At 33.9% G+C, this 23,905-nt stretch overlaps 2 protein-coding genes across 2 annotated transcripts in view; one reads left to right on the top strand and one right to left on the bottom strand.

Moving 5' to 3' along the window:
• LOC129226952 (uncharacterized) overlaps positions 1-13,856 on the bottom strand; it is a 48,639-nt gene extending 34,783 nt beyond the window's left edge. Inside the window, exons 1-3 of the mRNA XM_054861581.1 lie at positions 13,718-13,856; positions 9,767-9,840; positions 5,859-5,916 (exon numbers count right to left, since the gene is read on the bottom strand). Coding sequence (XP_054717556.1) covers positions 5,859-5,916; positions 9,767-9,840; positions 13,718-13,787 — 202 coding nt within the window. The 5' untranslated portion in view covers positions 13,788-13,856. The remainder of the gene's footprint in view (positions 1-5,858; positions 5,917-9,766; positions 9,841-13,717) is intronic.
• A 351-nt stretch (positions 13,857-14,207) lies between these two features.
• Positions 14,208-23,905, top strand: part of LOC129226460 (leucine zipper transcription factor-like protein 1) — a 48,628-nt gene continuing 38,930 nt past the window's right edge. The window contains exon 1 of the mRNA XM_054861067.1: positions 14,208-14,295. Within this exon, the coding sequence (XP_054717042.1) occupies positions 14,293-14,295 (3 nt within the window). The 5' untranslated portion in view covers positions 14,208-14,292. The remainder of the gene's footprint in view (positions 14,296-23,905) is intronic.

The raw sequence follows: 23,905 nt of genomic DNA on the forward strand, positions 1-23,905 counted from the left end.
GAGGGAAGGAAATCACCACCACCAGAGCTCTGCAGATTTCCTCTTCTAGTAGTGGCAGTGATGGACTTTTAATTTACGCACATGTAAATGGGAACCCCTGCAGACTGATTGTCCACACTGGAGCCAATGTGACAATCATTAGGACAGATGTGGCTCGTGAATTTGGATTGAAACTGCTGTGGACATCGCCACGCGTAAGTCTCCAGACTGTGACAGGTGACAAAATCGAGATTGACGGTAAAGTGGACTTGGAAATAGTGTTTGGAAATGCCACCTACCATCATACGGCATTCGTCGCTAATATCACGGACCCCTTCATTTTTGGATTGGACTTTTTAAAGAATATGACTTCACCCTGGACTTCAAGACTAATGAACTGCACCCTGCAGAAAGTGATGTAAAATCCGCTCATCAAATAATAGCCCAAACGGATCTATCGATTCCCTCAAGGTCAGAATCATTAATACCTGGCTCCCTTGAAGAAAGCAATAGTTTTCGATTTGGACTCATTGAATACCCTAACCTAAGCAATAACCTAAAAGGAGTGCTAGTAGCATCTACGCTTGTGGACCTTTCGAAGGATGTAATTCCTGTGAGAGTCGCCAACGTGAGTGAAAGGCCAAGGAATATCCGGAAAGGTGAAATGTTAGCAACCTGTACTCCAGTAAACTGCATCATTAGAAGAATCAATTCCCCTGAGACTGTGTCTTCTGAGTCCTTGACATCGAAGTTAATTGGGAGTGCTCCATTATCGAAAGATCAAAGAACTGCTGCGGAACAATTGGTGGACGACTTCAAGCATCTGTTTTCATCTACATCGGAGGATGTTGGCCGTACGAATTTAACGCAGCATAGGATCTACACTGGAGAACACCCCCCTATTAAACAGCATCCAAGACGACTACCGTTCGCTAAGAAGGAAGATGTTGAAACCCTCCTGAAAGTGATGAAGGAGAATGATGTAATCGAACCTTCATCCAGTCCCTGGGCCTCTCCCATCGTCTTCGTCCGAAAGAAAGATGGCTCCACCAGATTTTGTGTCGATTACCGACGACTGAACGAAATCACCAAGAAAGACAGTTACCCTCTTCCACGGATAGACGACACCTTGGACACTCTTTCCGGACACAAGTGGTTTTCGACTCTGGACTTGAAGAGCGGCTACTGGCAGGTTGAGATACACCCTGATGACTGAGAGAAGACAGCGTTTACAACTGGACAAGGCTTATGGCAGTTTAAAGTGATGCCCTTCGGCCTCTGCAATGCACCAGCTACGTTCGAGCGTCTTATGGAGACAGTGTTAAGAGGACTTTCCTACGAATCCTGTCTGGTCTACTTAGACGATATCATCATCGTGGGACGCAGTTTCGAAGAACATCTGGCAAATCTTAGGAAGGTTCTGCAAAAGCTTAAGGATGCCAATCTGAAGTTAAGCCCGTCGAAATGTAATTTGTTCCGCCGGGAAGTGAACTACCTTGGTCACATCATCTCTTCTGAAGGTGTACAAACCGATCCAGAAAAGGTATCTGCAGTCAAGAGTTGGAGTCGTCCCGAAAACATCCATCAGCTGCGAAGTTTCCTGCGGCTCTGCACGTACTACAGGAAGTTTGTAAAGGGTTTTTCCAACATTGCACGACCTTTGCATAAGCTGACGGAGAGCAAGCAAAAGTTTGAATGGTCCAAAGAATGCGAAGATGCATTTCTACGACTGAAGGAGGCTTTAACATCAACGCCTATCCTTGCCTATCCTCAGCCTAAAAAATCCTTTATCCTGGACACTGATGCGAGCAACGAGGGCATCGGAGCTGTTTTATCCCAAGAAATTGACGGAAATGAACATGTCATCGCTTACTGGAGCAAATGCTTATCAAAGTCGGAACGAAATTACTGCGTCACCAGAAAGGAGTTACTGGCCATAGTGAAAGCTGTAGAACACTTCCATCATTACCTCTACGGCCGAAAATTTCTGCTTTGGACAGATCATGCCTCATTAACTTGGCTTTTGAACTTCAAAAATCCGGAAGGCCAGATAGCCAGATGGATACAGCGGCTCCAGGAATATGACATGGAGATCAAGCATCGAAAAGGGTTATCTCACGGTAATGCTGACGCTTTATCAAGGAGACCCTGTCCTGAGAACTGCCACTATTGTTCCCGAATCGAAAAACAGTATGGAACGACTAGCCATACAGGTGACAGTGACTCCAATATCATCAGAACCTGATCCATGGAGTGACGACCAAGTTCGAAAAGATCAACTTGAAGACCCCGACATAAAACCAATTTTGGAGTTCATGGAAAGTGACAGTCGGTGCCCTAGCTGGCAGGACGTTTCCATCTTCAGCCCTGCAACAAAAAGATAATAGGCTTTATGGAACTCACTCCATTTACGGAATGGCGTACTGTACCGAAAATGGAAATCTGATGACAGCAAAACGTCTAGGTGGCAGTTACTACTTCCCTGATCAAGGATTTCAGATGTTCTGAAAGAAATACATAGTAGTGCGACTGGAGGACATTTTGGTGTCTTGAAAACCCTCAATAAAGTTCGGCAGCGCTTCTTCTGGAGCAAGGCGAAGGATGACGTGGAGAAGTGGTGCCATTCTTGTGACGCCTGTGCTGCTAGTAAAGGACCGAAGAAAAGAAGCAGAGGGAAGCTTCATCTGTACAACGTTGGAGCTCCTTTCGAACGAATTGGGATCGACATCCTGGGTCCTCTACCAAGAACTGCTGATTGGAACAAATACATTCTTGTTTCCATCGACTATTTCACCAAATGGCCCGAAGCGTATCCCATTCCAGATCAAGAAGCTACCACCGTAGCAGAGACTATAGTTCAACATTGGATCTCGAGATATGGAACACCTTTGCAGATTCATTCCGATCAAGGGAGGAATTTCATCTCTGCTGTGTTTAAGGGCCTATGTCAAATTTTCGGAATTGAGAAAACTAGGACAACACCACTACACCCACGATCGGACGGCATGGTGGAGAGATTTAACCGCACAATCCTGAATAATCTCTCGCTTATGGTATCCAGAAATCAACAGGATTGGGACAAGAAGCTACCTTTGTTCCTGCTGGCCTACCGCAGTGCTGTCCACGGGACTACCGGATATGCCCCATCTCAGATGCTCTTCGGACGAGAGCTTCGGCTACCTTGTGATCTCGTCTTCGGTCGTCCTCCAGATGCGCCTGCATCACCTGAGGAGTACATCCAGGATCTCCAGGCCCAGTTGGAAGACGTTCATAACTTCGCACGAGAGCGAATTAACATCGCGGCGGAGAAGATGAAGACCCGATACGACACAAGGTCTACTAGACATGAATTCAACGAAGTTGACAAGGTTTGGTTATGGAATACCATCCGACGGAAAGGTCTTTCACCCAAATTGCAGTCGCATTGGGATGGACCTTACAAAGTCCTTAACCGACTGAATGACGTCGTAGTGAGAATCCAAAAATCACCTAATGCAAAACCTAGGGTTGTACATTATGATCGGTTAGCCCCATACTATGGCCATAGTTCATGAGTATTACGTAAACAACCATGGTTGATAACATAAAAGTTGTAGATAATTTTTGCTTTAATTGTTTAGTAATATTTCTTGTTATTATTGTGTTTCCTTTGCACTATTGGTTATTAATTAATGTGTATATTTGTAAACTTGTGATAGAAGTTTGGCACCCTTTCTGGGGATTGTACTGCCCGGGACGTGCAGTCCTTAGGAAGGGGGCAATGTTACAAATCCTGTAAATAGTAATTATTGTAGTAACGTAACCTGTAAATAGTTTCCCGTAATGAATATACAACCCCTTAACATATGGCTAAAGTATACAACCCCCTATTCTTTTTTTCTTATTTTATTCACTGATTTTATCAATGAAAGTGTAGTTGTAGAACGTTGTAGCATTTTCTGGAATCTTTGAGAGCTCTCTTTTCGGTGTGTATATAAACGGTTACGCGGGATAAAGAAGTTAGTTTCGATTGAGAATTGGAACTGAGAGTGTATTAGCTCTGTTTATTGCGAGGCATTTCGCTGTGTTGTTTTCGTATTTGGAAGTAAATACGTGTGTAAATGTTGAGTTTACGGTGTTGAGTGATATTGATTTAATTGCTGATGATTAATTTAGCAGTTGTTGATGCTCTTTCCTGTACATAGTGTAAATAAATTTCCTGTATTTTTAATCAAGAACTGTGTCATCCTTTCGAGAAAGTTGGAAGTCTCGCCGGATCTGTTACAATATTTTTTTTTTTGTTCTGCAACAAAAATTACACAGGAACGCAGGAAGGATAGTGTTTTGATTTGTTGTGATTTTTTTTTTTTTTGTCTGATTTGGCATTTAATATTTGTTACTGCAGTTGAAAATTTTTGAGTTCAACAAAGAAATTCAATTTCGTTATTTCTAAAAGAGCTCATCTCTATATTTATCACATTTTATAGGTGTAGTAAACTATTCAAGAATTTATAAAAAAAAATTATAAATCCATAACTAAAAAATGAATACAAGAAGTACCGCTCCTAATTCCTGAACCAGAGTACATGCACCCATTTCTTTTTAGTTATTGAACATTATAGATTATGTAATAAACATACACCCCAAAGCAGAATATTGCAAAACAATTCTGTTCAAATGTGAGAGGAAAATTTGGACAAATTTTCTGCAGAAATTCTTTATTTCTTTGAACTCAAGATAAAACTTTGCAGAAATTTTGCACAATTTCTTCGAATTACATTTTAAATTGGAAGAAAATGTAAAATTCTCGCATATTATGCTAATTCAGCAGAATGCGCGTGCAAAATGTTTAATTTGATGCATTCTTGCAGGACTTTAGATTTACTATGAACTTTCTGCAGAATTTCTGGAAAACTAAGATACTTTTAGAAATTCTACCGAATTTTTCAGAAAATCCTTTGACTGCCTGCACCTGCTTTATACCTCATATTCCAGCTTTTTATGGGTTTTTTCCTTAGTTTTCTTCCTTGTTTTACTTTTTCAGGACTCATAACGATCTTATATTTCTTAAAAATCTGAAAAGATTATAATTTTTCATGCATTTTTGGTTCTACATATCCTGATTTTTCCCAATTGGGCTTCATCCACTGCAATTTTCGGCATAAATGTATGTTTTGAAAACTTGCCAACATTAAAACATGTCTGTCGCTGAAAATCGCGTGTTTTGTTTGAGATTTCAATCCCTTTGATCCCTGAAAATCTTTCAATAAGTTGGGAAGTTTTGAGGCGTTTAATAACATGCTATCAGAACTCGACTCATTTTATTTATTATTTTAGTAATTTATTTATTTATTAACATTATTTTAATTATTTTCTTTTCATGCCATGAAAAATAAACTAAAAAAATATGGTTTGAGATACAGGTTTGTTTGTTTTTTCTATCATTTTAAGAAAGCATGTAAATACTTGTGGAGAATCTCAATCGGTTTAGGTTTTACAATTTGTTAAAGTTTTTGGGATTTTATAGTTTTTATGATCAACTAATTTTGTAACTTCAGTGATTTTCAATTCATCTTTTAGCGACTATCGGGTGAAGTAATAAACATTTTACATTTGACAACTTGTGCCTAAATGCAAAACACTTTTTCCATTTTACTTCTTTTTGACAAGTATCTTTCAAAGACTATTTTGTACTGGGCTGCAAAAAGCGAAATGGACTGTCCAGCCTTTCCCTGATATTAGAATTTAAAAAAAAAACATTGTTTTCTACAAGCTAACGTCAACATACTTGAGAAATACAATTGGAAAGAAAAAATTTCAAGCAACAAAATAAGTCCAGATTAATCAAACTTTTAAAAACAAGCAAAATATTAAATTGGCTTTAAAAAATAAAATACTACCTTTTGAGTCATAGTTGTCCTTCACAGAAAATTCACGTTGAGCAACCAATATACAGTGCTAAAATAAAGGAAGAATTACTAATGCAAAAATGAAATGATTTTCATTAATACATTTACAGTACAACCCTCATTTAATCGGACTGACTGGGACCAAAGGTAATCCAGATAAACGGAAATTTGGGTAGTATGGGTAATGAGGGAAACACATTCCTACATAGGCAGACTTATTTTTGATTGCAGCAAAAAAAATAATGCTTTGTAATAAAATTACATAGGATTGTTAGTCACAAATACTTAAACATTTATAATAGAGCTGCAATGGTGTTGAACTGACATTCCAAATTTGGCAAGTTGTTTGTTAGATTATTACAATTTATTATACGACACCTTACAGAAGTTATACTTTAATCAAAATAAACAGCAAATATTTGGCGCCTTCATAGGTCTGTTCTTGCTATTATCAGGGGTGCTGCCACCCACCCCCAAGAGCAAGGACACACCTCCTCCCCAAATTACAAATACCAAATACCACAAAGACCCCTCCAAAAAAGAGAATGATACCTCTCAAAATACCCCTCTCCCCTAGGTGGGCACCCTTGTTATCATATAATTTAGAACAATTATTTTAGTGAATATATTTTTTTTTAACTCTACAAATTTGATCCAGATAAATTGGATATCTATATAAACGGGCGGTTGGATCTACTGTATTTCTAATAGGTATTAGGGCTGGGCAATGTAGGAATTTTTACATTGTGATGCATCACCAACCTTACATTGCGATGTAGCAATGCATTACAATGTGGCAAATACATCACATTGTTTTTTTTAACTTAAACTTGCTTGTTTAAGTTTTACAAAATACAGTGAAGCACCATTTATACGTTTCTCTTTTATACGTTTTTACCAGTTATACATTTTTAAAATTGTTCCCTGCAGAGTCTAATACACGTTAACCTACACCTATTATATGTTTTTTCATTTGTACACTTTTTTCATACAGTCCCTTTAAAAACGTATAAACGGTGCTTCACTGAATATCAGGGTCCATACTCTATTGGGATGAAAAAATTCCATGACTTTTCCAAGACTTTTTCATGACTTCATAAAAATGTTCATGATCTTGTTACATGAAGAGAATAATACTATTTACTAGAGACGTACCGAGTACTCGGTAACTACTCGGTACTCGGCCTACTCGGCCAATTTGCCGAGTACTCGGTACTCGGCCAAATTCTGATCAGATACTCGGCCAATACCGAGTAGTTGCAAAAAATTGAATATTGTCCAAGACAGATACTAAAATTTATAAAAAAAGAGCAAGCATTATATTCTGCAATCATTTACAACTGAAATTTATAAGTCAAATTTAAATTTTGAGAATAATGAAGTTTGTAATGCTTCAATGGAATAAATCTTTATTTTAATGTCCCCAAAGTTAATAAGACTTATTACGCCAAAAATGTAAGTATAGAAAATATGGAATCTTTATATTCAAAATGGATTTTTGCTACAAACAAAAATTAGTTATAAAAAATGTAAAAATACCTTTGCTTAAAAAATAAAACAACCTTAAAAGTACAGTGCAGGAACTCTGCAGACATGTGTTTTGGCATTACAAGGAATTCCTTTTTCAATGCACAAAATGGGGGCTCGTAGATTTAAAGGCGTCCGACAAAAGTCTTATTTTTTTGTTGAATGTCTTTACATTCTTTTGCTCACATGTTATGCACTGAAAAAGACGTTCCTTGTAACGGGGGGGGGGGGGGGCAGAAACACGTGTTTGGAGTGTTCCTGCACATTTGTTTTATCTGCTTTTAAAAATTATTTATGTTTGGCAGATTAGAACTATAATTGATTGGTATACAGTAAAACCCCTCCTAACGGACACCCCTCAAAGGCGGACACCCCTCTTATGCGGACAATTTTTAATTCCCCAGTTCCAATGCAAATTACATTATTAAACCCCTGTCCTGTGGACACCTCTATATTGCAGAAAATTTTTGTCCTGTTAGTGTCCGCATTAGAGGGATTTTACTGTAATTTGTTTTAATTCCAACTTGATTAATCATACCTTTTATTTATTTATTTTTAATTAAAAAAATTTTTTTTTTGTAAAATTTTTGACACAAACAAAACTGTACATATATAATGCGTAATTAAATTTCAGCAGGAATTTAGTTTAAAAGACTATTATATGGACAAGGAGGTTTATACTACTATTCCAAAAAGTTCAAAATTCATCACATGTGTGTCGGTGGTTCTTCTTAAAACATAATTGGTACTTGGAACTCGGCCGAGTAGTGAAAGGCCGAGTACTCGGTAACTCGGTACTCGGCCGAGTAATAAAAGGCCGAGTACTCGGTACTCGGCTACTCGGCCAAAGTGCCACTCGGTACGTCTCTACTATTTACTATCAAACTTTACACTTTTTTCGGAAAAGATTATTAGCAAAACTTCTACACGAATGTCACTACCTCATCAAAGCACTTACATGTGATTGAAAAAAGATCAGTGTACACTTAAAAAACTAAACAATTGTTATTTGTCTTCATCATATAAATTTAAGTAAAGTAAAATTGAGTGAATGGAATATAATGATGCTTAAATGTCTAATATTTTTTTTTTTTTTTTATAAACAAATAGCATGATAATGAATGGGACAAAGGTAGAATGAATCATTACTAAGTTTCAATAAATGTGCTTCAAAAGTTGCCTTTTAATGTTAACTGCATTTAATCATCCACATAATTTGACAGTAGCTTGGTTCTTTGAAGTAAAGCTACATTCTTTAGAAAATTCATGTTGCTAAACCAGATATTTATTTTTAAAAAACATTGAGTAGTGAATGTATCTTCTAATTCAAATGTACTTGTTTACTTATTTGCCCATTTTCAAATACATATTAACTAATAGATTCAGAAATTTCAGAACATAGTGTTTGATTCCAGACGTTGAACATAGTGATTTTAGGGGGGAGGGGGGGTACCCCTGAGTACTGTTTTAGAACATCAGAATTCCCCTATTACTGTCTTCTATCGCTTGAGTAAAGATATTTAATTGATAATGACTTGAACAAAATTAAGATAAACTATAATAAATTTAATAATAAAAGTTTTTACATTACTTGTAATAGAAACAAACTCGGATGCAATTGGATTGCATTTTTTGAGTGGGAGGGGTAAAATCAAAAACATGCAAGTTTGCGACTACAGAATATAAAATATAAGAAATATTGAAAATAATGGTAAATTTAAAATGAGTGGTGTCCAATCACAGTGCAAAAAAAGACGAGTGGCTGCTACATAAGTAGATGTAATGAGATTTCAAAATTTATATTTTTTTTGGGATTGTTCAGTTTCTCAGTTTTAAGTGTTTATGTGCAATACTGTTAAATCATTCAAGATTTCTAATGCTCTTTTAGCTGCTGTTACTTTCCCAGGACATTTTCCCATGACTTTAAATAGATTTCCATGACTTTGAATGAAAAATTTCAACTTTCCATGACTTTTCCAGGTCTGAATTTTTTAAAAAAAATTTCCATGACTTTCCAGGATTTCCATGATCTGTACAAACCCTGGAATATACAAGGTATAAAAATTGTCATGCCAGATATGGATTAACAGATTCCAAAGAAATTGTTTTGTATTATAAAGCAGTGCTATAAGTGCAAGTTAGTGAAAAATATTGAAGACAAGTTTTGAGATTACAATGAGCCTACTTTTTCAATGCAAAAGGATGCGAGTTAATGGATGCAAAGTCATGCATTCCATTCAAAAGCTCACATATACTTGCATCAAAAAATTTTTTTTCCTGGTAATCAGTTTATTCAAATTGCTTTTATATTGCAGTGTAAAATGCAAAAAAAAAAAAAAGATTTTGAAAAGAATAAAACTAAAATTTCTTACTTCAAATGTGTGTTCAAGTAACTTTTGTAGTCGTGTATCAGAAGGCAAAGATGGATCAATAAGTTCAGAGAATCCTATAAATAAAAATTTAAAAAAAAACTTGATTTTCAACCATGCAAGTGAAGTACATATTTTTGAGAAAGCCAGATAAGTTAGTTTATAAAACCGTAGAAAAGAAAATATTTACTTATAATGTAACAAGTACAATTTATTTGTATAAAAAAATACTTTTAGTTTTTTAAATAGCATGAGAAGAAGAGCATCATTTTGCTTACACATTTTCAAATTATTGTGTGTGTGTTTTTTTTGTTTTTTTTTAAATTTAACATTTACAATGCCTTTTTTCACAAGAAAAATTTATCTGCATAAAATAATATTGTGACTTATGCTCATACCTTCGTATTTTCAGCAGAAATTTTTTTTCTAAGGTAGAATAATTATGAGAAGAAGCAAAGAAAAAGCTATGAAAATGTGAATCAAAAAGTTATTTAAATTTATAGTTTAAACATTAATGCAAAAATATGTATTGCATATTCATAATAAAAATAAATGACCTTGTATTCCTGTATACTATTATCAGGCTTTGTAGTGGCTTTGGAAAAAAAATCAGGACTATTTATAATATTGAACTTTATATTATCTGCATCAGACCTAGAAAAGTTGAAAACGTGAACACTGTTCACAGAAAATTTTTTAAGTTTGCACACAGCTTTGACATTTTCTTTATAAAATTTCTTTAAAACCAGCTTTTTTTTGTCTGTGATATGTCTTGATTTTGTTGGTTGTGTAGCAGAAGTAGCTAGTTACATAGCAAATTGGTACATTTAAAAATCATGACATATATTATCAACCAAGCTGGTCTCATGGTAGTAGCTCTCAACTTGTTTATAACTTGAAATTTTTGCTGTCTGTTGAAGGCAATTTAGGATTTGGGAGGCACTTCTTCTTTTCTTATTTTGCAGAAAAGTTTTAAGAAATATTTTTTTTTCAGTTTTACGCTTTATCTAGGTCTGATCTCCATACATCAATGTGAGTTACATGTAGGTATATCTATGTATTTCATCATCACATGTACCGGTGCATATTCATTTATTTCTTTTACTGGAAACAACAGCATTGAAAAAGACGAATGCAGTCTGATAAAATAATTAAAAGCAATATTACTGTAAGAATTTGCAACAAAATTATACATTTATTTTAGATGGAAGTTTGTATTTCAAACATTCCTGTTGTTACTTCTGTGTATTAAGGGTGCCCCTAATAATACATTCAGGTTTCCAAAATATATTTATTACTGCAGTATGACTTTAACTGACATTAAAATCTATAGTATGTTAAATCTAGTTATATATTTCATAGTAACAGTTCAAGTTTGAGAAGAAAAATATAATCAGTTATTAAATTAAAAACTAACTTAGGTAGCACATATTAAAATAAAACTATCAACTTTTAAAGTAATAAAAGCATTTAATGCATACAAATTATTGAAATATCTAACATGGAATTTAATTTTCAGTGAAGGAGATGTTCATCGTCAGTAAATCTCCCCTCAGAAAAAAAGTTTTACAAACAGACATGATAGAAATTTAATTGAAGTACTAGAGATTTAATTTTAATAATTCTTGAAAATTATTCTAATTCCACTTGCTTATTTGCTTTCCACTGAAAAAAAAATTCAAATTCTATCATTTCTCTATTGTTAGTATCGAATCCAAATCAAGTTTCTTTTAATGTCTCAAAAATACATCTCTGTAGATACTGCGCTTTATCTTCGAATGTTTATGTTAACATCTTTAAAAAAGTTCCCTCTCATTTGTCTTTTTTGAAAACTTAATTTCAAAGTAAGAAAAATAACACAGTTATATATATATATATATATATATATATATATATATATATATATATATATATATATTTATATATATATATATATATATATAATATATAAGTAGGCTCAATCATTTGTTTCTTTTCATATTTTGCAATATTTTAAAAGGAAAAAAGAATTTTAATGCTTTTTTTTTTAAATTTCTCTATGGTTGCAATCAGAGAAAGAAAAAGGGTTTTCACAGTTGTTGTCACTAAGGTGATAGTTTGAGCAATCCGAAACTCTGCCCCTTTCCATTGGGTCAACTCTCATTGGATGATTTCCTTTGTTTACATTGTAGTACTTTGTTTACATTGAGTTGCAGGTACCAAATTTGGCAGTTTTTGAAAAAATACGCCAACGTGACCCGGTTACAATAATTCTACCTATTTTTTTTTCAAAATGAGGCTGAAAGTAATGGTGGTTAGTCAAGGTGTGTAAGAAAAAATTGCACATTTTAATTATTAAAGCACTTGGCCTGATTGTCACGGAGAAATCAGAGGGCCTGGTTTTGCTCATATTTCTGCAACTAGACCACTTAGAGAGTTCAGGATTTCACTAAATGATTTGTTTAATCTTAAGGTACAACTTAGCGTTGAAAAATTAAAATTCTAGAATAAAATTATTACTTCAATTAGGATGGAAAACAGCAAATTTCATGTAATTTCCATACAAAATGTTTTAATATAAAACCCATTATCATAAATTTCGTTGTCTTGCAACAGTAATGTTAAAAGGCAATCATAATGAAAATTTTGAATCAAGGCTTCTCTGAAGCAGAATGAAATTTGCAAGCATAAATCCTAGAGAGGAACAAGGATTAAATTTTAGTGTCAACTGCTTACAGTTTTAGACACGTATATAGGTTTTTCCCTTTTAATACCGAGCATTTATATGAAAAATAAGGGGAAGTTTCGTTAAAAAAAATTCAAGTTCGGGTAAAATTATTCTATTTCAGAAATACATTTACATTAAAAAGGATAAAATAACAGAATTTTTTAAAAAATATACTAAGCAATTTTCATAATTGCATTCAAAAGGACAAAATAACTTTTCTGGGTCAGAAAGGACAATTTAAGAATTAATGTAGTTTTCGAAAATTCGAAGAAAATGACACCAGAAATGAAGAAAAGTGTGGTTCTAGTCATTTCAAACCAAATTTTTCCCAGCTAGGTAATGATAAGAAATTCTGCTCATGACTTGACCCCGCACTTTTCTTCATTTGTGGTGTCATTTTCTTGGAATTTTCGAAAACTACAGGAATTCTTAACTTGTCCTTTCTGACCCAGAAAAGTTGTTTTGTCCTTTTAAGTGCATTACGAAAAGTGCTTAGTATTTTTTTTTATAGAAAATCTGTTATTTTGTTCTGAACTGTTACTTTTGGAATAAAAGCAATATTGCAAGAGTCTGAAAATCTGTTACACCCACTGAAAGAGGAATCTATGAAGTTTTGCTAATTGAAGTTAAGATTGTATGACGCAGTGTAGTTAAATTTAGAGCAACAAACTCTAAAAACAAAGCAAAATCAATCTGTAAAAATGAAACCATCTTATTTTAATCAGTGATTTTGTTTAAAAAATCACCTGATTCAAATCTGATTTTTTTAAAAGAAAACCACTTAATTTAAATCAACAAACCCTGTTTTGAAGCTGAAAAATACTAAACCAAACTTCATGTTAACTCGTTCAAACCCTTGTAAAGCAAGAATGATCATTGGGGTACCAAACTTGTACTAAAAAGTAAAATTATTTATAAGTGAATCAGTAATAATACTTAGAAGTAACATTTTTTAAATTAATAAAACCTATTTTCCTTTACCACGCATCTGCAAAAGCAAATAAATAACAAAGACAGAAATAAAAGATTCGCAGAATTGCTAAGGTATCATCCATGCTTGGATTTTACTTTTTGAAAAACTGTTGCAGTCCACAGATCTACTTGAGCCAAAGAGGAAAAGTGCACGTGTTAATCTAATAAATTCTAAAAGCAGGAGCAAAATGTATTTCTTTAGGGAATAAAAAAACCATAAATGAATGTTTTAAATATATTTTTTACGAAGTAATTTGAAAACCAAAGTGATTTACCATTAGTAGCATAACCACCAATACTCCGGCTACGTCGGCGTCCATCACAATAACTCTTACGTTTTGGCATAGTTTAATAAATCATGGATTTATCGAAACCACACAAATCTTGCATTGGTTTGCTTTATAAACATCATCCGCTTTGATTTGTTTACCACGGCCCGTGCGTAAGATATGTCATTTGACATTTGAGTTTCATTCAAAATCAAACAAATCAATCGTTAATTAACCGCCAGTTCATATTTCGCGCGGCGGAGAGGCCACTGCACTGGGGAAGAGGTGCCGTCCCAAAATGAAAAATAATACATAATAAAGTAGAAATATTGCAATTCGCAAGTAGTTAACGTAATGCAGTTCAGGTAAAAATATGTTGTGATGCATGTCTAAGCATTTAAAATCATATAGTAGCACCCTTTACTCGTGTTCTTTAAAACGAATACATTTCAGAACTTAAATTTGGCAACACTCTGTTATTATTTGTTGTAGTTACCTTTCTTTAGTTTTTGTTGTTTTTGCATTCATGTTGAATGAAGTTTGAAGTTATTTAGTTTTTGACATCATTTTTTCCTTTCAAAATGGTTAGTTTAATGTTTGAAATGCATAATATTATGAACCTTTACTTGATAAACAAACGGGTCTTTGGTATAATTCTTAAAACACTCTTGTTATTTTAGATATAGCACATTTGCTTGTCTTGTAAACGGAGCGGGAGGGTATCATTTTTTGCATTTAGTGCAAGAGTCAGGGGCGTAGCTAAGGGGGGGGGGGTTGCCCCCCCCCCCCCCCGAAACGTTAGTCTCAAAAAAAAGAGAAAGAAGAGAGTAGAGAAAGAAAAAAAAATCAAAACGACCTTTTTTTTGAGTAACAAAGGTCAAAAATTCACTTCACTCCACCCCCCCCCCCCCCAATGGCATTGAAAATCTGCTCCATGTGTGACCCTCAAGCATAAAGACGCCTCCCTCTGCTGTGACAATTTTTTGATAATTGAGTGAAATTTGACACTTTGCTTTAGAAATGAGATTGATTTGTTAAATCCACGTATATGCAGCCTTTCTTTGTCATATATTCCGCAAATTGTTAAACATGTTTAATTTTATGGGCTGCCCAGTGGGAATATTGCATACAGTCGAATTTGTAATTTCGAATTTCACATTAAAGAAAAATCCAGATAAAGAGGTTTTGAGGTACGGGGGCTTTAGGAGACTTTTTATAGAAATTTGAAATATGATGGTGAAAATTTGAAATCGATACTAAAGACAATATGGGCTCTTGATTAAAATTCCTCTTTATTAGTTTTGTTATGTATTTATTCTATTATTACATTATTAAGTGCTTTATTGCAAGTTTAAGGAATCATTTTGATAGTAAAAGAAACTTTAAGCATATCTTTTTCAAGAAAAAGTCTTTTATTGCTTTTTGGTCCCTGATTTTTTTTTTTTTTTTTTTTTTTGAATTCATTATTTATCCTCTTGAGGTTAGCAATTGCTGCAAATCTAGCTTGGCTAGTATTCTATGATTTTCCTTTCCTCACTCCAATCATTTCGATTTTCTAAGGAATCACAATTTTAAGAAAGCGAGCAACCAAAGAACAATAGTACTAATCCAGTTAACAGATCGAAATGGCTTTTAACTTCAATGATCTATAACCATGAACTTGAAATGTTCATCTTAAATGTCAAACCTGTTAATTTCACCCTTTTACTCTTCTTCCAAGAAAGTGCGCGAAACGACTGTCCTTTGGTTAATCTTCCTGGAAAGCCTATTCATGAAATGCATTTCACATTTTTTTTTCACTGCCTCCTCAGCTCTTGAAGACAATTCCTCTGTTTCTGAGTTGAAGAAAATGTTTTTGTTTGCTGCTTTAAAGATCATTGGGCTTTAATTCCAAAAAGTATAGCATAACCGGAATTCGAGAGGATAGAGGTTTTTGTTGGTCTGGTCTCATGTGTGTCATAGGTCATAGTCAAAACGACCTTTGCTAACCAGGGTATCCATTGCAATCACATTGATTTTTCAGCCAGTATTTACTGCATATTCTTTTGGAAACGTACAGTCTGTTTAAAATTCTAAGTGAAAGTTGTTGCATAAATGATGCAAGCAAAATCAATAACAGGCTTTTTTAAACCCAAAGGAAAAAAAAAATGACGAAAATCATTACTCTAAAAAGAGAAAGTTAACGTCGTCTTAAGAAAACGAAGTACAGTCTGCAAAGCAGCATTAGTCCCATCGGACCCTTCTGAAGGTAATTTTAATTCAAAAGAAAAACTGCATAGCATTATATGAATAAAATGTTTAAAAACGAAATGAATCTAGATTATTTCTATTAGCTTGGTTCGCATTAAAAAGTAGAAAATAAAAAAGACTTCTGTTTATAATACTCGAAAATTGCTTTTGCTCTCCCAAATAGATATTTATGTGAATTCTAAAGCAGCTAATACAATTAAAAATAAAGACTTGAGAGGAGAACAGATGGTGTGCATTTGAGCGAATAAATATCTACTGCCTATATTTCTTCCCTAACTTTTTTTATTCAAATTTTATTATATGCTTTAGAATTAGCATAAATGTAAATACATAAAAAGCAATATATAAGTAGAACGATATGAAAAGCAATTTCATTTTTTGCGGGTTATAATTCAAGAAGTCTTTTTTTATTTTATTTCATACTTTTAGTGCAAACCAGTAAAAATAGTCTTTATAGTATGACCACCGATGAGATTGAAAGTCAAACATCCAGTTTACAGGCAGAAATGGAAGTATCTATTAGCTTTCAGGGATGTGAGTTTTTGTAGATGTGTGTTATCCTCTAAATTAAGCAGTCACAATGAAATGAACGGAACACGCTCATCAGATATTTGATTTCCCCCTGATTTGTATAGACTGGTTTTGACAAGAACGTTGCTAGAAAATTTCACTTTGAATTAATTGGAGGGAAAAGAAAAAAAAAGTTGAATTTTCCATAACGTTAAAGAAATTTACTCACACACACACACATATATATATATATATATATATATATATATATATATATATATATATATATATGTGTGTGTGTGTGTGTGTGAGTAAATTTCTTATATATATATATATATATATATATATATATATAAAAGAAGTAACACCCCCCCCCCCCCCAAAAAAAAAAAGTCGGGTCTAGCTACGCCTCTGGCAAGAGCATCAGGACTGGATCTATAAATTTTGGGCCCCCACTGCAAAAAATCAGCACATCTTCTAACCGTTACCCCCCTCCCCTACACACACAAACAGATTTTTTTTTTTTTTTTTTTTGACCTAATGAATGATTGTTATACATTTTGATTTGCTTCAATGCTTTATAGATTCATTTGCTTAAACGTTTTCTTTATTATTATTATTATTATTATTGTTTTAAGGTTTTTAACGAACGTTTTAAATGCTTCAGGGGCGTGCTTAGAGTTTTAACTGCCCTGTGCGAAATTTGTTTTAATATTCGATAAATAATAATTTTTGTTATTTATTTATTCTCTCCCAAAAATAACCGCTAAAGTGTGTTACACAGCTGTATAAGTTAGTTCGAGATTTTTACTACCTACTGTCACCTGCTTAATTGAATATCGAACATTGTCGGTTCCAAGAAAAATTATTTGATTAAGAGAGGAAATTTTATTTACCTTTCAAAATTGACAACATCTGTCTCACAAGTTGAGTAAGAAATCTTTGTTTTGTCACTTCTTTTTAGTATATTATTTTTTGAAAAATTTCAAAATAGGGAGGTTGCTTGCTCAAGATATTTTGGGAACACTTTTCTGACTCTTTCTTTCCCCTCCTTGTCTATTGTATCGTACATTTAATATTCATCAATTTATAATCATCTAAAACAGTTTCTCAAACTGTGGCGGGGTCCGCGGAGCTGACCAGCTAAAACGTTAAATATAATATTGAAAGATATAACGATATTTTAAAAGAAATAAGTTCTTGCTTAAGAACATGCAGAATGCAGCAGTCCCCCCCCCCCCCTTCATCTTGGAACTCTAAGAAGTAGCTAACTTAAGCAGGCAGCATTGTGAAGGCTACACAGATCCTAATCACAGCATTACGATGCTACCAGGGTAGGTTTGCCTGAATCGTAGTTTATAATTAAAATCCTAATATGCTATAAAAAACAACTCATATGAAAAATTAACACGCTTAAACTAGGCCAACAGTATTTTGTTCATTAACTTCAAAAGTTCATTTTTATTAATATACTTTTTTTAGAAACTTGGTGAAAACATTTTTTTTCCTAATTGAATTTCAAATATAATTTTACATCCATAACTCAAATAATATTGTAAGAAATGAAAACCAGGCGAGAGCTCTGAAAAATATATACAGAACAATGAATAAGTAAGTTTAAAGGGGAAAAAGCGTAAAAATATATTAAACAAGAAATAGATTTCAAATAATTCTGCTGCCTGCCCTATTGGTGGTGGTGGGGGGGGGGGGAGTTCCTAATTTTTCCGGAGGAGGTCCGCGGAGGTCTGAAGTTTGGGAACCTCTGGTCTAAAATGTGTATACTTATTTGTTTTATTTAATTTAATTATCGACTGCGCTTTTTTTTTCTTGATAATGACAAAGACAAAAGAAATTTTATAGAATAGTGGAAACGTTTTGATGGAATATGAATGTTGTTTTTCTTGCCTGTTGTCGCCAATAAATATAACGTTGTATTTTAAAGTCAATAATTGTTCTTACTTATTTTTTTCCTAATTTATTCCAAAATTTTTCTCAACAGAAATAATTGCAAAAGCTGATTAGTATTATTCAATTATTAGGGAAGTTATTCGAATAAGTGGGGATATTTAACATTGCGTCTATGGGAAAACATTCGGTTTCGGGTGGTTTTATTGGTATAAGTGGGGTATTCGTTTATCCGTTACTCGTTTAAGCGGGGTTGATAGTAATTACAAAATTAATGTGGAAAACTTTGACACAAAATATTATTGTAAAGAAAATTTTTGGAATCCGAAAGAGATGTAATTGATGAAATAAAAACTGGTATCGAAATTGCGTTGTTTTCAGGGGGGGGGGGGGGGTATGAAATACAAAATTGAAATCTAACTTCAGAACAACATTTGGAAAAAAAAACGAAAAATTTTGACCTTTTTCTGCCTTTTCACTTATTTTTACTACTAGCAAATATAGAGTCATTCCATGTTAAATGACCTAGGAGTCCCCGTTCGACCATCTCCGATTTGGATGACATTTTATAAAGGTGTAGAGATATACCTGTGAAACTAACCTTTGCAAATTTTCAGCTTCCTAGATCCAAATCCTGAAGATCTAGGATCTCCTTTTTGTGCCTAACTGCCAAGTTGAGACTAAATTTACAGAAAATTTTATCACTCTGGAAGCCTGAAATTTTTGGCGCTTAAGGGACAATTAGCTGTTAATACATTCAAGTATTTTTGAAATTTTGAGCTCATTAGATTTTTTACAGCAAGCGTGCAAACTCGCGGCAAGAAAATTTTTTCCTGGATTTTAGGCTGTCATAAAATCTGAACAAAAATAATTCTAAGGCTCATACTTTGTGATTACATTGTAAAAATACTTGTTTTGAATGGGTTACAGTTTCAGAGCTTAAATCAAGGGCAGATACAAGGCAGGGACAATTGCCCCCTCCTTGAGCCAAGATGCCCAAACTCACCCTCGGCATATTTCCGATGCAGAAGTTCCAAAAACGCAATTTTATACTATCTTTAACAATGTTACGAAAATGAGGGCTCCCCCTCGGAAATGTTTCAGAATTAGTAGTCTTGAAAACACAGTTGTAGCACCTCTCTAAACATTTTGGTGATAGGGATTGAAACTTTGTTTAAGAAATTTTCTGAAGTTTCAAACTCAAATTTAGACAATCTTAGATTATATTAAGTCAGGTTCCCTTGGAAAGTGTTTCAATTGAAGTCTGAAAAAGGCAAATTGTAGGGCACCTTTGATGACGATAAGTTAAGGGATGGATTTCAGTATGCTAATCCGGAATGTTTAAAATTTGGAAGTTAAAAAAAGGGGGGGGGGGGAGCGGAGGTTCGGGAATTTATAAAAGGGTAAATCAATTGAACATTTCCCTCCTTGAACATTTTCTGAATCCGTAATTGACTTAAATATCTATTTTCTAAAAGATATTATCATCCAAAGTGGCTACCAAAACCGTTCAAGAAAAAAATAGCCTATTTCACCGCTGTAGCTCAAGTTTGTCACCCCGTATCTCCTTTTCGTTAATACAGTAAAATCCCTCTAATGCGGGCACTAACAGGACAAATTTTTTTGTCTGCAATATAGGGGGGTTCGCAGGACATGGTTTAATGATGCTATTTGCCTTGGAATTAGGGAATTAAAAATTGTTCGCATAAGAGGGGGTGTCGGTTAGGAATGGTTTTACTGTATCATTAGCTATTTTTTCCTTTCAAAAAAGTTTTTTCTTCAATGGTGTTCTTTCAAATAAGGATAGGAAAATGAGTTTTAAATTCTGTCTGTCGTTGTCTTGTTTCATATTATTGTATCAGTATATAGATATCAGTAATGCACAACAGCAAATTTTTAAACTTAACATCTTTTATTAAAATAGCAAGAATCAAAGCACACTACACGTGCATGTTACAACAACGAGCATGGCAAGTAGGCAAGTGTTGCCAATCATGAATATTAAAAACAGATGTTGCTACATAATACAAAACATATGTTACATCTCCCCTTTTACATCGTCTCATAATCTTTCAAATAAGAAGGTTTTTTCAATATACGCCCAGATGTTGTCCGCACAATTTGATTATTATTATTTGATAATGTGAAATTTGGGTTATTGTTGGTTCGATTTAAGTTCGAAGAAATTATGCCCTCATTAGGTGAATATTCATCAATATCAAAATCTATATGAGAGTTAAAATTAAAATTAGCATTTTTGATGGTATTAAATGTTTTCTGTTCCTCGTGAGAACCTTATTAGATCCAGTTCTTATTTTGTATGATCTTGAGTTTTTCCCATAAGCAATGACTTTTCCTGGCTCCCATGTTTTCTTAAGGAAGTTTTTAACAAGTACCTTCTTATTTAACTTCAATTTCCTGAGTGGTTTTGCTGATTTATCATAATAAAACTTTTGTTTTATTTGTCGCTGCTTTAAGCCATCACTAATATTTTTAAAGATTTCTGGATTCAATAGCTTATTACAGATGGGAAGCTTAGTTCTTAACCTGCGATTGAACATCATTTGGGCTGGGGATAACCCTATGCCGGCTATTAGAGTGCTTCGGTATTCTAACAATGCCACAAGAGGACTTTTACTGTCTTCATAGGCCTTTTTGAATAAGACTTTAGCAATCCCAACCCCTTTTTCTGCCATACCATTGCTTTCTGAGTGATATGAGCTGCTGAATGAAATTGTTATGTCCCACTCTTTACAGAATTTCTTAAATTCCCAGTAGTTGAAAAGGCTATTATCACACACAATTACTTCAGGAATACCAAACTTGGTCAATACTTTATTCCAATACTTTACCCTTTCCAATACTTTAAGAATGTCCCCAGCTGATTTACTTTTCAGTTCTTCAATTTCAATCCATTTAAAGAAATAGGGTCGGTTATGACAAAATATAGTTAACGTTTCGGAAATACATAATATCCATCCCAATTCTTTGAAAAGCTCAGTCAGGTATTTCATGGGGTTGTAATGGTTCTTTAGTTTGATCTTTATGAAATTTAGCATATATTACACAGTTCTCTACAGTTCTTTCAATGTCTTTTGAAATGCCTGGCCAGTATAAGATCTCTCGTGCTCGACTTTTACACTTTTCAATACCCATGTGAGCTTCATGGATAAGTGTGAGCATTTTAGATCTAAGTATTTTTGGGACTACTATTTTATTATTTAAGAATAACAAATCATGATCTAGATACAATTCAGTTTTTAATTTGTTGTATTTCCTTAAATTGAAGGGAATTTTCTTTTTGTGGGGCCACCCCTGTTTACAAAAACTAATGATAACTTTTAGTTCATCATCCCCCTCCAATGCTTTTTTAAATTGTTCCTTTCTACTGTCACTCATTGGTAAGCATTTAGAAATAGAGTGTACAGTATGCAACATGTCGGGATCATCAAGTACCTGATCTTTAATAAATGCTCTAGACAATGCATCTGCCAAAAACATGTCTTTTCCTAGCAAGTAATTGATAACTAAGTTGTATTTTAGCAATTTCAAAACCATTTTTTGTAAGCGAGTGGTGGTTTTACTAAGAGGTTTTCTTATGATTGAGGTTAATGGTTTGTTATCACTTTGTATTTGAACCTTATGCCCGTAAATAAAGTTATGATATTTCTCACAAGCAGAAACTATTGCTAAAAGCTCTTTCTCTATCTGAGCGTAGTTTTTCTCACATTCGGTTAGACTTCTGGAGGCATAGGATACTGGCTGCCCTTCCTGCAGCAAACATACTCCTAGCCCATCCTTTGAGCTATCACTCTGAATTGTGATTTCTTTAGAGCTACTAAATACTCTTAAGACTGGGGCAGTACTGATTAGTTTTTTAATACAATTAAATGCCTCTTCCTGTTCAAATGACCATTGAAACTCAAATTTATCCTTCAACAGTTCCCTCAAGGGTGCAGTAATCTTTGATACATTAGGGATAAATTTTGCTAAAAAATTTACCATCCCCAAAAGTCTTCTTATATCTTTTTTGCTGGTAGGCTTTTCTAACTCATTGATAACTCTGACATGCGATTCATCAGGCTTTACCCCTTTTTCCGAAATTATTAACCCCATATATTTGAACTCATCAATTCGGAACTGAAATTTTTCAGGATTAAATTTAACGTTATGAGATTTGGCTCTCTCTAATACTTTAATTAATGTGATGTCATGATCTTGTTTGTCAGTTCCAGCAATTATTATATCATCAAAGTAGATTTAAACACCTTTTATTTCACCAAACAGTTTTTGATTTTGTTTTTGGAAGACTTCTGGAGCCGAAGCAATACGAAAAGGAAGTCTTTTAAATTTAAACCGTCCAAAAGGAGAGTTAAATGTGCATAGATCAGAGTTTTTGCTATCCAATGGGATTTGCCAAAAACCCTCTTTAAGATCTAGCACATAAAAATATTTCTTTCCCTATAACTGACTAACTATTTCATCACTAGATGGAATAATGTGATGTTCCCTTTTTATGGCTTTACTAGTCGACCCGTGCGGAACTCCGCACTGTGCTTCGAATCGTTTCATAAGGCATTTCGCTCTTTAAAAATTTCAAAAGAAGAACATTATGAAGAAGAACTGAAAAAAAGTAAGCGCAGAAGAGAAGGCATGTAATTTAAAGACATCTGTAACAAAACCTCGTTAAATACAACGTTGTGATAATTTGATCATCGTTGTGATACTTTGATCATCGCTCACCATTTGGTCGTACATATTTTCAATGCAAACATAAATATCATTAAAAGTGGCGGAGTAGTGACTCGTAAAAAAGCAATAATTGTGCATGTGAAAAAAACAGGTTGTGGCAAATACAGTCCTGCCCATGTGAGCATCTGACAGGAAAAAAAAGAAACATTAAAGAGATATTTATTGGCTCGGATTCGAATTGGCGCCATTCTGATTAACAGCCTGACACCCCAACAAACCTAGCAATTGTGCCTTCCTTTTCAGCGGAAAGCAGAGGAGTAGAAGATGATTTCTTGCTAATGAAGTTGATAATGATTTTAATGCTTTATATCGTATTTGCGCGAATAAAAAATTAAAGGTTTACTGGGTGAAACTCGTAGTTTTAATTTGGCGTAGTATTTTTTCATTTGTACAAAAGGTTGAACACTGCTATTAGAAGCATCTACATTTCAGCATACAATGAAAATGTTTTTCTGCACAAAAAGGATTTCCTTTAGGTAAATCTAATACTTTTTTATGCTTATATTATGCTGAGTGATCTGGATGTAGGCAGAGCTTAAAAAAAAGGAAGAACACCCTTCGATTAACAGTCAACTTATCTGAATGATAACTGTAGCCTGCATAAAGGAGTCGAAACACCAAGTAGCATTCCCACTGCATTTATTTTATTATGTGTGTATGTTATGAGTACATGTAATGCTTAATACTAATATAAATTTGATATTATGTCGGAGAGCCCAAGCTTGCCCGAAGTTCAGATAGTTTATAGCCGAACGCTCTACCGAAAAAAACTTATCA

This window comes from Uloborus diversus, chromosome 7 (genome assembly GCF_026930045.1).
Source record: "Uloborus diversus isolate 005 chromosome 7, Udiv.v.3.1, whole genome shotgun sequence".
Taxonomy (NCBI): domain Eukaryota; kingdom Metazoa; phylum Arthropoda; class Arachnida; order Araneae; family Uloboridae; genus Uloborus; species Uloborus diversus.